The sequence below is a fragment of the Castor canadensis genome, chromosome 10, assembly GCF_047511655.1.
Source record: "Castor canadensis chromosome 10, mCasCan1.hap1v2, whole genome shotgun sequence".
NCBI lineage: Eukaryota > Metazoa > Chordata > Mammalia > Rodentia > Castoridae > Castor > Castor canadensis.
The window spans coordinates 114,506,630-114,520,633 of record NC_133395.1 but is presented as its reverse complement, the minus strand read 5'-3'; the positions used below and the strand labels follow the sequence as shown (position 1 = coordinate 114,520,633).

Genomic DNA, 14,004 nt, shown 5'->3' with positions numbered 1-14,004 from the left:
ACTCTGGAATCAGAAACCTGGGTTTAGGCCTTGTTTCTTCTCTCAATAACTAAAAAAAAAGGGCTTAGTTTCCTCCTTTGTAAAAGAGAGCTCCTAAAAATAGTTATCTCAAAAGTAAGGATTCAACTAAAGCATGCTGGCCAGACATTTAGCCTGGCACATAATTGTTCTTTTCATTGGAGTTCAGTAAATGTTAAGTGAATTTCTGTGTGGTATCCACATGCATTTCCCCAACATGGCACATTCCTCTAATAGTGTCTTCATTCTCTTGCTTCATTTTATCCTCCAATCGTGACCTGAGTTTGGAACCTAGACTGTATTTGATGATAACTCATTGTTGTGCGAGCATACTGTGTGTCCCAAAAAATCCTGCCTCTTCCTCATTCTCTAGTTGTTGTCCTGTTTCCCCATCTTTTACTTGAAGACAAAAACTGCTCTGATTAGTCAAAAGTAAGATAAGTAGAAGAGTTCTGAATATTTTGGATTTCCCTGGTAGAAAAGAGGGAGAAAAGAAACCTGATAGAAGATGAGTATCATTGCCATTGTACAGTATTATCTCCACATCCTATAGCAACAAATTTTATTATTTTTTTCTTATTTAAACCATATTCATGAAGGTTTTATTGTTAACTTGATCCAGATGACTGATCAAAGCCTGGTTCCTCTTGCCACCTTGTTAAAATATTTGTAAAGGCAGTCTTGATAATCCACTTTTATAGATACTTATTGCCATTAGCTCTTGAGTCTATTTGTAGTCAATCAAGTATTTTCATTTTGTTTGGAGGGCTCCTTGGGTAAACTCTTCAGAAATGTCAGAAGAGATGCAGCCTCTGACACTCTTTCACAGATACTACTTACCTAGGATTTTAGTTAATGGATAAAATTTCAGTTTTCCATGGTTGACTTTTGGCACTAACAGAGCCTTCCAAAGTCCTCTGCTCTTCCAAAATCTAAGGGAAGTAAGGAAATGCACCTCATAGCTCCCTAGTACGCCTTATTCTTCATGAGATAAGTAACTGGGCAGGTGGTAGAATATTTCACTGGGTCCAGTTTACTGAGAAATAGAATATTTCTTGAAGAAGACCAATTTGACTTTCCTAATAGCTTTAACCTGTACATTTATCCTTCTCTACTTCCAAGAACAACAATAAACAAAAACATGTGCACAACAGGAAAAGTTAAACTATCATATCAAGCATTAAATACTCAATTGGTTCATCACAGGCTCCCACTGCATGTTTCCCCCCTTATCTGTTCCAAAGTAACTTGTGTTCTTGCCTTTATTCATTCTTACATTCATATACTTATGACACACAGTTACTGCTGTGACCTCAGAGTCTGTGGTTTGTGAGTTTAGGGTATCCAGATGCAGTGTTTCCCTAAAGACATTTTTCACCTGTGGTAGAGAAAGCCAAACAGACATGCAGTTACTCGCCATTCTCTGAGGTAAGCACTGTGATGGAAGGGGGCTTTCGGAGGATGGTGATGGATTCTGAGGGAGGCCATGAAAGAAACACAGTTCCTTGTGAGGAGGGCTTAGAGAAGGCATGCCTAGAAGTGATAGTTTTGAAGCTAATACCCGAAGAATGTAGGTCAGGTTTAAGGTGTAGAGGATGAAGGACAGGTCAGAAACAAAACCTCCCCTACCAAGGCAGAGAAGTGAGGCTGGAGGAGTACCCAGCAGTTGCCTAGCAAGAGACTTGTAAACATGTTGAGGAGAAGGACCCTTTTCCTGAGGGCACTGAGGATCCTAAATCCTGGGGATTATAGGAGTATGATGTCACTCTGGCCATGGAATGTATCCAAAGGAAGCAAGAAGTATAGCTGGAGAACTGTTAGGAGGCTGTGGCCATAGAGAAATAGGACGTTACCTGGAAAAAAGAGGAAGCAGCAAATACAATCTGATTAGATTTTTCTTAGTAGTCACTACACAGTGTTGTAAAAGGAGTATATAATACAGTTAGCCGGAGGTGGAAGTATCAGGTCTTCAGGTTAGACATTGTGAAGGAAATAAAAATGGGCTTCAGTAAATCACTAAATGACTCCTCACATCCCCAAATACTGGGCTGTGGAAAGCTGTCTCCCTCCAGCTCTCTCTGAGTTTTCCTGGGTTTTTAGTTAGGTCTGCCCAAAATATCTGTTGCTTAAGGCTTTATGGTGGGTACCTCATGCATCCTATGCTACAGGGATTTGAACTGTCCCCTCTGGAGTCACCCACTAAATCTGTCTGGAGTTTCCTGAACAAATAGTATTCTTGCATCTATCCTGTTAACAGCTTCCTGTGGTTTTTCTTCTGTTGATCATTAGGGACTGTTATTTGTGGCTTCCCATCCTTCCCGAAGACTATGTGCTAGGAAACCAATATAATTGGGTGGGCATGAGGATAGGTAGTACAGATTGAAAAAAAGTGAAAAGAGCCATTTCCAATTTGAATAAATAGAGCAGGATTGGTCCAAATGTTTTATGGGAGAGAACACTAGCAAACAGCCTGTGAGAAATCGGTCACAGTTTAGGGGATATGTTACAAGCAAGATAAATAAAAATGGTCTAGAGTATCAGGCCAAACTCTCATTTTTCATCTCTGTTTCACACTCTTCTCTCCCAGCACAGACTAATCAAAAGAAGCCTCTTCCGCTCACAATTGCTCTGTGTACATTTCCCCCAGATCTGGTATTCACATGAACAACGTGGTTTATTTATATTTCAGCACCAAATTGGAAAGATGACATCATTCATTTACAGTCCTTATCCCATGACATGCCTACTCTCCAACACCTCATTTCAGCAGACACATTTAGGACTGCATACAGCATCTTGTTTAGCTTGTACATTCTTTTATGGGATATAGTTCAAAGGTAGAAATCCTTAGGCTTGTCTCTAGTAAGAAAATAATCTCATAAAATCACAGGAGCTTCCCCAAAGGATAAAGGCATTACGATATTTACAAGAACAGTTATTTGTTCATTTAGTCTCCATTGCTCTTTTATGAGTGAGTCCCTTCCTTCTTGACCATTGCAGGTCTCACAGCTCTCTTCAGGCCCTTAGAATTCTATTTAGAAGAAACAATTCCAGATTTATTAGTTCATGAGTTCAAAAGTACAGTCTCCTGTGAAAACACTGGAATTTTAGGTGTGAACACTGAACTTCAGAATTTCATGATCAAGGGCAGGGAGACTGAGGGGAATCTCAGTCTCAAGTCCACAAGGACCCCACTGCCCTGCTCTTTCTCACAAGCCTAACTTGTCCATTGGGTCTTCTGACACATTAAGTGGATAAGTGAAGAATGGAAATGCTATCAGCTGCCAGAGGTTGCCTGGGATTTTTTATTTAATTTTTAAGTGGATCTTTCCCTATGCTTTTATTGTTTTTATCATATGCATGCATTTTTTTACATCCTCTCTGGGACCTTTCAAATATTGTACACATTTTAAAAGATGGAGTGAATAAATCATGAGACATCCTTTGGCAGGTAGAATTGGGATGTGAGGTGTTTTCAAAACTTAACAGAACAAACGCATTTATGGGAAAGCTATTTCTACCTGTTGAACTGTTTGCCTGTTCTGCTAGCAACAAGGCAAGGGGAAAAAAGCTTAGATTGAAAATTGGAAGACCCAGAAATCTTCATGTCCTATATCAAGAAAATGACTCTGGGGGCTAAAATCTATGCCTCATTTTTCTGGCTGCCAAATGAGAATAGCAGTAATTCCTCCCAGGAAAGTTTCGAGAATAAGATTGTACATGAAAAATACTATAAGAATGCACTATGCTAGGTCCAAAATTCTCTTTATTATTACAGAATTATTTATATTATGTAATAAAACTCTGACTGGTTGGAGGCCTTGCCAGCCCCTGACTTCTGGCTCTCTTAAAGTCCTGATGGCTCGTTATCATCTCCAACCACCAGTGGGACTGTTATGGCAAGTCTCTCAATGTCCTCAACTCTCAGTGACCTTCTCTGCTGAAAACAAGCATGCAGCTCCTCTCTGGCATGGCAGCATCCTTCACAATCATGGCCTTTCATTCTTTCATTCACAAATTACTACAGTATGTTCTGAGAGGTCCTGTGCTAGATTCTGAGGCGAGGCAAATGAATGAAACAACTTCAGGGTCTAATTACAGATGAACAGATGTATCCATGGTCAGAGAACCATCATAAACTGAAGGTACTTGCCACCCAACCCCAAGAGGGGGGTCAGGAAAAGATCCTAGAGAGATGGGAGGTATAGCTTAGTGGTAGAACATGTCCTTAGCATGTGCAAGGTTAAATCTCCAGAACCGAGAGGGAGAGGGGGAGGGAGGGAGGAAAGTTGAGAAGAGGGAGGAAGGGAAGGGGAAAGGAAAGAAGACAAGAGAAAAGAAAAGAAAAAATACTCCTAGAGAAGATGCTATGAGTTAGTGAGACACAGAATTTAGGCTGAGAGAAGCAGTCCTCAGGGGAGGCATTGTAAGTAAAGGACTAGCATGCACAAAGGAGATATTTCTTACAGCAAAGAACAGCCTGATAATATTAGTAATAGCATTTGGTGTTTATTACTCAGTATGTGCCAGGTACCAGTCTGGCATTTGAAGACCTTCATGTCATTTGCTCCTTATAGCAACTCCAGGGAGGGAGCCCTGATCACTCCCAGTTTGGAGCTAAGGGAGTTGAAGTTTATGAACAGTTAACTCTCTTATGATAACCAGCAAAGAGGAGGAGCAGCTCTTGAATCAGGCAGTCCTATCCCCAAACCCACATTTCACGACTCTGGGCTAGCTAATTTCATCTGCTTTTTCTCATGATCTTAAGGCATTTGTCTAGCTGTTGTGGACCAGTTAAATCAATTCATCTTTGGTCCATTTCTTGCCCTGCCTAATAAAGCCATACAATTCTATGGCCCTGAGGGATTTAAGTATGATACCTAGTTGCCTCACATGACAAACATCATGGGGTATAATTAGAGTGGTCAGCTTCCATTGGCTTTGTACCTTTTGCTCAATTCCCTCAAGGAACAATGTCACTTAAAATGTCCATAGAGAGCCCTTTCCCAAGAAGTCATTATAGCATATATTATCATCAGTAGTTTTGCTTTTGGAAGCTTTTGAATGGATTTCCCTGTCTTGTCTTGTGAGACCATTGTTTGTCTGTAGTTCTGCGTCTTCACCCAGCTCTCTCCCATCGTTGCTTCCACGGCTTCTTTCCCTGGCTTGCTCTAGAGTGTAGAATGTTACTGTTGGCACTTTGTTTTCACATGCTTACTCTGGATTGCTGTGATTGCTTGATAATGTAGAACAAAGCCCCTTAGTATATGCCCATTTGTTTCCCTTGTAAATCATATAGGGAAAGTTTGTTGACATCTGCAGATGTCACATAGTAGCTTCAAGGATGTGACACAGCCTCTTTCATCAATGCTAATGGCACAGTTCTTTCTTTATTAAGTTTCAGTTTGACTAGAAATAAGAACTTCTGGGTTAGGAATAAAGGAACTTAAAGGTGCTGTCATTATGCCCCGAATTTCTTTGGCTGGTCCTCTAGCTCCTGATGGAATCTTCCGGTTTTTGTTCTGCATAGACCCAAAACCGAATGAAGCTGATGGCAGACAACTATGATGAGGACCATCACCACCACCACCACCACCACCATCACCACCACCACCGATCTCCTGGGAGGTCACAACATTCCAACCACAGGCCCTCTCCTGACCAGGTCAGTCTCATCGCCCTTACCTCCAGAACCCCTTTTACCCTTTGGATATTTTAAAATAAAATAAATAATCCTCAAGAAATAATAAACAGCATAAAGTGATACGTTCTTTGAACTGAAACTAATAGCTTTGGTATTTATTTCCATCACTCAAAGAATCTAAATGTTTTCCTTTCTCCTTCCTCTTTAAGGTTTTGTCTTTTCTTGTTTATGTTATGCATTTTATTTCCTCCCCTCCTTTCTTCTTTCATAGATATGTAGTCTGTTGCTGGCTAAGTATCTAATGGTGGGTTACTTTGGAATGTCTCTTTCCAAGTTTTAAAAGAAAGCACTTTGTTTCCATGAGCTTGGCAACCAGAGAGCCTTGAGTTTGCTGAGCACTTTCCTAGAAAATTCCTTAGTGATGCAAATTAATGGTGGGGTAAAACAACAAGAAGAGATATCCATTTTGTTGGCCTTTTAACCAGTGAAGTCAAGGAGTCTGGTTTATTTGACTTGGACCCTATCTTCTCCCTTGACTAAGTAAAGCAAGTGAAAAGATGGATTTACAAAAATAAAACCGGCTTGCATTTTTCAACTGCTTTCACAGTCACCCACCAAACGCAAAAACTACATATAACGTTTAGTATTTAATACTCTCGAAAATGAATCTTAAGTAAATTAGGAAATTAAATGCAGACTATCAGAATTATATAGTCAATTTTAGCAGTGTTTCTTCCTTTACTGTACTATAACCTTTTCTGTGTGTGATTGTAGTGTAACTTACACAATAAATTCCAGTATGGGTGGGACATTAGGCAAAGACACAGAACCATCTGTGTGGTTCTATGTGAATGCCTTTCGACATAGGAGGGAAGGGCTTGATAGAATTATCTGTGTGAAGAGGGCCTTGATTGTTTACTGGGGATGGAGGAGCTTATTACGTTCATAAAACTTTTTTCTGATGACTCTGTTTTTTCACCTAATGTCACTCACATCCCAGAGAAGTTAAGATTTAGTCTTCAAGATGTTGTGCCAGAATCACAGCTCCATGGGGAGATTGAAATCTGAAGCATTTGTCCTTAGAGACCCCAACACTATGAAAGTTGTCTTTGTAGGACATTTAGATTTCTGAAGCCATGTGCAGAAGGACACCAATAATTGCTTTTAGCTCTCAGAAATGGCTCTTGATTTGGAGATCCTGAACATAGAGAAAAGATTAGTTTTGTCATTATTTTGTATGTCTGTGTTTCTTGTTTTGTTTTTATTCTATTCTCGCCTCTACCACCACCACCACCTACCTACATTCATTCACCCCAGCATATTGGGCATCCTGTAACTAAATAACTTTCTTCACTCTCATTCTTGGTCCTTTGGCACACTGCCCTTTGCTTCTTGGCATTCATCTTTGAAGGGTCAGGTGAGGTCCTATTGGTGAGAGGCGTGCAGACCTTCTTTGGCTACTTTTCTCAGCCACATACATGAGGAGGCCACTCTGGGTTTCCTATCTCCCCCCAAAGAGATGTGAGTAGAGAGTACTGACGGGGGAGGGGGGGCAAGAACTGGGGACCAAATTAGAATAGATTTCACGAGGACCTGCTGAGATAAACAAACTGTCCTGTCTCAGCACAGAAGGCACATATCCTAATATATACTGCTGGAAATCATCACTAGATCATATTTATCTGCCTTGCAAATGGTATTTCTGCTTTCTCAGAAATCTGTAATCACAAGCTAGAGCACCTTTCCTACTCAGTTGGCCCTGTTATGTTTGTCCACAGGCACTAGACATTGTTACAGGGTGGAAATGACTATGCAAGGGTGGGGCCCTTCCTAGAAGTGTTAGCATTCCTTGAAGAGTACCTGGCCAAGGCATGTTGCTGAGACCTTTGGCACACCTTTCTTATACTGCTGTTAGGAGGTAGTGATGGTCTTCCACTTTTCTATCTACCACCCTCAGTGACATACTAAGCAACCCATGGACAGGAAGGGAGGTAGCCTCACCCCTTTTGTAGGTCAGAAATTCATGCTCCAGGAGGAGGCAAACTGGTTGGAATCCTGCTGTTAGTTATTTGCTTTGTCAGCTAATACCTGCGTCCCAGATTCCGTACCAGTCCATATTCAGAACTTAGAGATGAGCTAGACAGGCAAGACAGCCCTGCCTGCAGGGAGCTTGTTGTCCAGTCCTAGCACAAGAATACAGGTCCCCTTGTGTCTAGTTCAGTTCTTTTCTGGGTCAGGTCAATTAGAATAAGACAGACAAAAAGGTAGTTATAACGTAACTAGGGGTCCATTCATGGCAAAAATGAAATGCCCCTTGTTCAGAAGGGTGAAATTGGAGTGACAAAGGCTGTCAGGCTCGGTTGCTGCACCCTTTCAAGTAAAGGAGAATTAAGCGAGGAATGTTGACATGAGATTCAGTTGGCTCCAGTGATGAAAATGACTTGATTTTCTGGCCCAGACATCCTTCTAGATTGGGTAGTCCAGGTCTAGGAAATGATTCTCTCCCCTGCACTGGAGACTTGAGATTCAGTAACCAGCAAGCTACAGATTTGTTTATTCATTATTATAAAGCTCAGTCCCAGAGGAAAACCATTATTAAAGGGTAGGAGGTCTTTCCCAGTTGATTACAAATTCTATACATTAATGTGTAAGTCATGTATGCTAATATATGTGGGATGGAGATACTTAGGAGAAAATGGCAGCTCTATATGGGTATATGACAGCCAAAGAGTTTTTATAGTGCTTTAATTTGGATGGGTTTCCAGCTAAATGTATCCATTATGTTCCCATAATTGCTGACCCCCTTCCTATGAATCTTCCAGCCCTGGCCTTTCTAAGGTCCTCAAGTTAGCCAACAATGTCTTCTGGACATTTCTACAAAATGTTGATGTTGCCTCCTGAGTTTTATTAAGAGATCAAAACACATGGAAATGAGGAACTGTGAAACATCAGTCACTTTGCTACATTTCCAGAAAAAGTCATTTTTCCTTAGGAAATTCAAGTATTGCCAGGCACTTATGTATGGAATTACATTCTTTTTCCACATCTCCCCTGTCCCTTCTCTTTTACTATGATTTTGATTTCTCCTTGAGAGAAGCTGAATCCAAGTATTATAAGTCCACACTAGCGTTTCCCAAAGTAACTTTTAGAACATTAGTCCCATGAGGGAAGTCTTGAGACAAAGATTCAGAGGGCAAAGAATTTTGGGAAAGTGCTGTGTATTTTAACATTATCTTCCAGCATCCTGGTGCAATTAGCAGATCAAAGGATCTAAAAAGTCATATAAGAAAAAAAGCTATCCAATTTTATTTAATCCAGCATTTCCCAGATTTATTTGATCATGGATTTTTTTTCTTTTCTAGTAACATCTGTGCTTTGAGAAATAGTGTTCTCAGAGTATCAGGTGAAAAATGAGACTACCTAGCTTAAAACAAGACCGATTTGGTTTCCAGCAGTGTTTTTCATCAAGAGATCGAGTTTTAGGCAGTTTGCCCAATAATTGCTTAACAGAAAATGAAAGTGCCTCTTCCGTTCATTTCCCGAGATAACCTTCTTAAAAGCTGTAACACCTGAGAGTGAGTTAGCCCAAGAAGCCAGTAAATCTCAATTAAGGTAGCCTTTAAGAATGAGGACCCAGGAAATAAAGGACAGTCATAATTGCACAGCCTGTTAGGTATCACAAAGGAGTATGAAGACGAGACTGACAATTTGGTGGAGTTGTCAGAGAAACCAGTACAGTGTTGAGGTCTGACAATCTAGCCCCCTACCTGAGTTAACAGACAGAGGCTTGTGTCTCCTCCCCCAGAGTGGCTACAACCATTGAATATGTCCAAGTAGACCATCCAGACAAATCCCAGTATCGACTTAGTAAACCCTTCAAGCAAAGAAGTTGTCACAAGGGCAGACAACAAATGTTTCCCATGATACAATGAAGGCCAGAGTAAATGGAACCTGCTAGAGACACATTAATGATTTGATTTTTTATTGAGGTTACCAAGATTGATTTTTTAGGGGGAAGGGGGTGTAGGGTCCTGGAGTTTGAACCAGGGCCTTGCACTTGCTAGACAGGTACTGAACCACTTGAGCCATACCTCCAGCCCTTTTTTCTTTTAGCTGTTTTTCAGATAGGGGCTCACTTTTATTTTTTTGCCTGGGTCAGCCTTAGATTTTGATCCTCCTTCCTATGCCTCCTGCATAACTGGGATTATAGGCATATACCGCCACATACAAAAGAGAAAAGTGTTTTCTTATTAATGTACATTAATAGTACAAGGAGGATTCTTTGTGATAATTCCATAGACTGACTTGTTTTTTGAGATAGGTCTTGCTAACTTTTTTGCCCAGTCTGGCCTCAAACTGTAATCCTCCCATCTCTGCCTCCTGGGTAGCTAGGACCACAGTTGTATGCTACCACACCTGGCCTCACAGGATTGATTTTACAAAACCAAGTTGAAATTCATGTTCTCCTAAATGCCTTCTAAACCTATCCTCATCAGCATCTTTTCTTACTTCCTTTAAATATTAGCCTTCCCTGCCTTAAAGCATGTCAATGATAGCAAGCATTTCTACCTTCCTTTTTGTAGGCATCGTGTATCTTTTATTGTCCCAGGAAAAGTACTATTTAATAAACTCCTTCTGTTAGCTCTCAGATATGCACTAACCCCATCAGTAAGAAAACTAAGTGTCAGAGTGAGCTCCACACTCCAGCTAAGCACTGCTAGACCAGTCCAGGCTATCCTTTATGTATGTAGGAGTCACATTTCTTTCCCAGGTGTTGGGTTGGGTGTTAGGTCTTTAAAGGTTCTATATCTCACTGTTTTTTTGTTTTTTTTTTATGAAAAATGCATCTGCATTTGTTAAATCCCCTGTCATTCCAGTTCTCATTAGGGGAACTAAATGGCAAAGATCCTAAACATTTTAGAATTGGAAACTCTGGAGTATGTAGCCCCTTTTGAAGAGCAAAAGAGAATCCTTGTTTCTTCTCCCTTCTCTGTTGAATGCAAGTGCCGCTCACAGGAATTGGGAATCTCAATGCATTCTGCTACCTTTTAGACTTTTAGATCCTCTTTAAAATTTAAATTTCATATCTTACTTGTAGAAATTCTACTTCTAAAGAAGGGTTATAAAGTCCAAGAGCATGGAGACATATAGTTACTAGAATGATTACAGAAAATTTTGGTTGGATCTTATGTTTTATGTTGATGTGCTTAGTTACGTTTTGTGAAGCATGTTCACACCTGTCTGACCCTTCGTAGGCACTTCATAAATATTTATTGGATGAACTGTTCCCATAACAACTTTGGGAACTAGGAAGCACAGGTGGAAGTGCCTCATAGCACAAATAAAGGACTGGTGCTCAGGGAGGTTAGCAATGATCTAAGGACACAAAACTGGGAACCAACGGGCCCAACTGAGGCCCTGAGCCTTTGAGTGCCGCATGTTGGTGGCAAAGGCAAACCTGTTTGCATGTCAGTATGGATATGTGTGTGTGTGCAGCTATGTATATTTATGGTTGCACAACCAAATCACACCCACTTTTTCTAGAATGCAAATGAACTTTTCCTTTCCTTGTTGAGTTATAGAGGTCTTTATCTAATTTTGAGTCATTTCCCAAAGTTGAATTAAAATGTTACCACATCAGTACACTCTCCATTTGCCCAGACTTTGTTGCCTTTATTTCCTTTCCTCTGTTTTGTGTGTCTGTTGATTTTGTCATCTCCCCCCTTCCTCATGGATTCTCCTTTACTCTATCCCTTCTGTCACTTTGCTGATGACAGTGAGGCAAACTCTCCTACTGCCATGGAATCACCAGAGCAATATCCTCAAGTGGTAGAGAGATTGGCCCTGGCCCAGAGAGGGAGGGGTTATGCTCTCCACCACAGGGAGCTCTTGGCAGTGCACTGCCAGGACCCACATTCCCTTGCTAACTCACCATAAGCCTCTGCACACAAGGATCTGGAGCACATTAGGCCCCCAAAACAAAATGGAGGATGCTTCACTTGGCCGAGACCTGCCATCCATTCAGTTAGGGTGGTAGGAGTGCTTTCAGATAGTGACTGCCCCCCTGCAGAAGCTGAGTTTTCCATTTTGCATTAATTTCAGGTGGTCTGCTCTGCTAATCTAGCCCTAGAAAATTGATTGCACAAATATGACTATTACCACTCCACTTGGCAATTTCCAGAATCCGTCTGCAGATATAAATAGTGAACAATGGCCCTTTCTCTGCTGCTCCTGGTTACTGTGGTCCCAGTATGTGTTGACTCTCATTCAAGATGTGACTGTGTACCACTGGACAAAGTTCAGAACATTTAATGTCAATTTCCATTTTATGCTGAGAATTCCCATTGAATTCCGCCTGGGACATGTATGATTTTGCCATAAGCCATCAAGTAATTTGGTCACTAAAGGACCTAGATTTGGTCTTCTTTTAAAACTGGGGGTCATGGCATAGGTACACAGATAATATTTCAAGATATAATAAAATGATGCCAGTGACCCAGGTCACAACAGATTATGGAAGTCTGTTTTTTATTTCTGCATACAGTTCTTATACATAGGCTGATGCTAAGAGGACTGAACCTATAACCTACTTCAAGGCAGCATTCTCGGCCTTGATTTTGAGATTTCTGGCCCAAACCTGCCGTCTCTCCCCTCTTTCTGTTGACTGAAGAGCCATGAAGTCTAGTGAGTTCAGGGAGTAAAAGCAGAGTTCCTGCCCGCCCCCCCCCCACCATGCTGCACACACCAGAGCCTCGGGTGCCTTTGTCTACATAGAATTAGTGTCCTCTACAGCATTTCCATGGGACTCCACCCAGCCATCTCTACAAGTAGGCCCTCATCAAGGTCATGGAATCAGGTGAAATCTCCAGGCCCCCAGAGACTTCCTGGTCCCAGGTCTGTCTGGTAAAATTCACCTGCTTTCTCCTGTATTTTGTGTACAGTTCAATAAGAACTTGGTGGAGCCCCCTTATCCTTATAGAGAGAGTAGCAGTCCCAGCTGCCCTTCCCAGGGCCCTGTGACTTCTCTGAAAGCCATCTGCAGGCCCTTGAGCTCCCCTCAACCTTCAGCCCCTCCATGACATGCTGGGTGGGGTCTGTGATTGGAGCCCTCCTCGCATTGCACTTGCACCAGCAGATTAGACAGAGCGCCCATTGAATTCTAACAAACAGATGAGGGGTTTAATATACTCCATTGCCCCCAGAAGATGGATTCTATACGTAGAGTTGCTATTCCTAGCTTTTGCTTAGGGGAGAAAAAAAGAATTTATTTTATGTTTGGAGATTAAATGAATGTGGGACAAATGTATACATAGTGTCCTGTGTGTATATATGTATGTATCGCTATATGTCAGATGAACTGAGCACTTTTCCACATATGGAAGAATTTTGCAAGATCATGTTTAACTAGAATTTTTCTCCCTAACTTCCCCGAGTGCATGTTTGAATATACATTATATCTATCTATCTATCTATATATATATCTGTATATGTGTGTATGGATATAAATATATTTTCATGTTTCCTACATAAAAGAAAAATTAACCACTGTGTATTAGAACTTACTAAAGTTAGTTACTAAGTTACAGAATTGCAAACAAAACAGTAATTTCTTCTTCCCCTTGATCATAACCTGATAAGCAAAGTTATACATCTTAGACTTTTAATACTAGTTTCCATCTAAGCTAATATGTCTAAAGGTCTCCTGAATAAGAGGTGTAGATTTTTTTCTTTCCTTCTTTTTCTTTTCTTTTCTTCTGCTTTTTTGCATTACAAGTAGAATTTCACAGTCCACTTCTTAGAAGAAGCCTTGAATTTTGGCTTTGTGTAGGGGTGAAGAATTTGAATTCAGCAACTCATGAAGAAAGCTCTTGCTGGTGCTGTTTATTAGAAAGGAGAAGGGTTCAGAAATGTCCACTGTTGCTACTCCCAGGCCATTCCTCTCAGAAATGGAGCCAATGCTATCCTGGCCTGCATGGGAAATAAGTCCTGAGAGCCACCTGCACCTCTTTCTCTACTTCTTTTGTCACAAGTAGATTGGAGGACATTGTGTTTAAAACTCAGCTGCTTAAAAAAAAAAAGTACTTGAAATAGGAAGATAGCACAGATGTCATTTCATGATCCCCAAAGACTACTAAAATCCCCAAAGCCACCAAAATGTGAGCCAAACGGCCTGTGTGGTTTCTCACCAATGGTAAATAAAAATGGCAATTTATTTGTTTGCTTGTTTTTAAGAGCAGAAGCTCTAGAATGACACTCTGTGAGGCCACAGGTAAAGAAGGAAATGGGGACAAATGTCCAATCTGCTGTTGTGGATGGTATTTAACTGCCTCCTTCCTCTGCCG

General features: G+C 40.9%; 1 protein-coding gene across 18 annotated transcripts in view; it reads left to right on the top strand.

The window, feature by feature from the left end:
* Nucleotides 1-14,004, top strand: part of LOC109683367 (ERC protein 2) — a 998,591-nt gene that overhangs the window by 801,436 nt on the left and 183,151 nt on the right. For all 18 annotated transcript variants that reach the window (XR_012436318.1, XR_012436316.1, XR_012436319.1 and 15 more), the window contains one exon: nt 5,549-5,683. Coding sequence is in view for 13 of the 18 variants with exons in the window: in XM_074043977.1 (XP_073900078.1) it covers nt 5,549-5,683 (135 nt within the window). In the remaining 5 variants the exon portion in view is untranslated. The remainder of the gene's footprint in view (nt 1-5,548; nt 5,684-14,004) is intronic.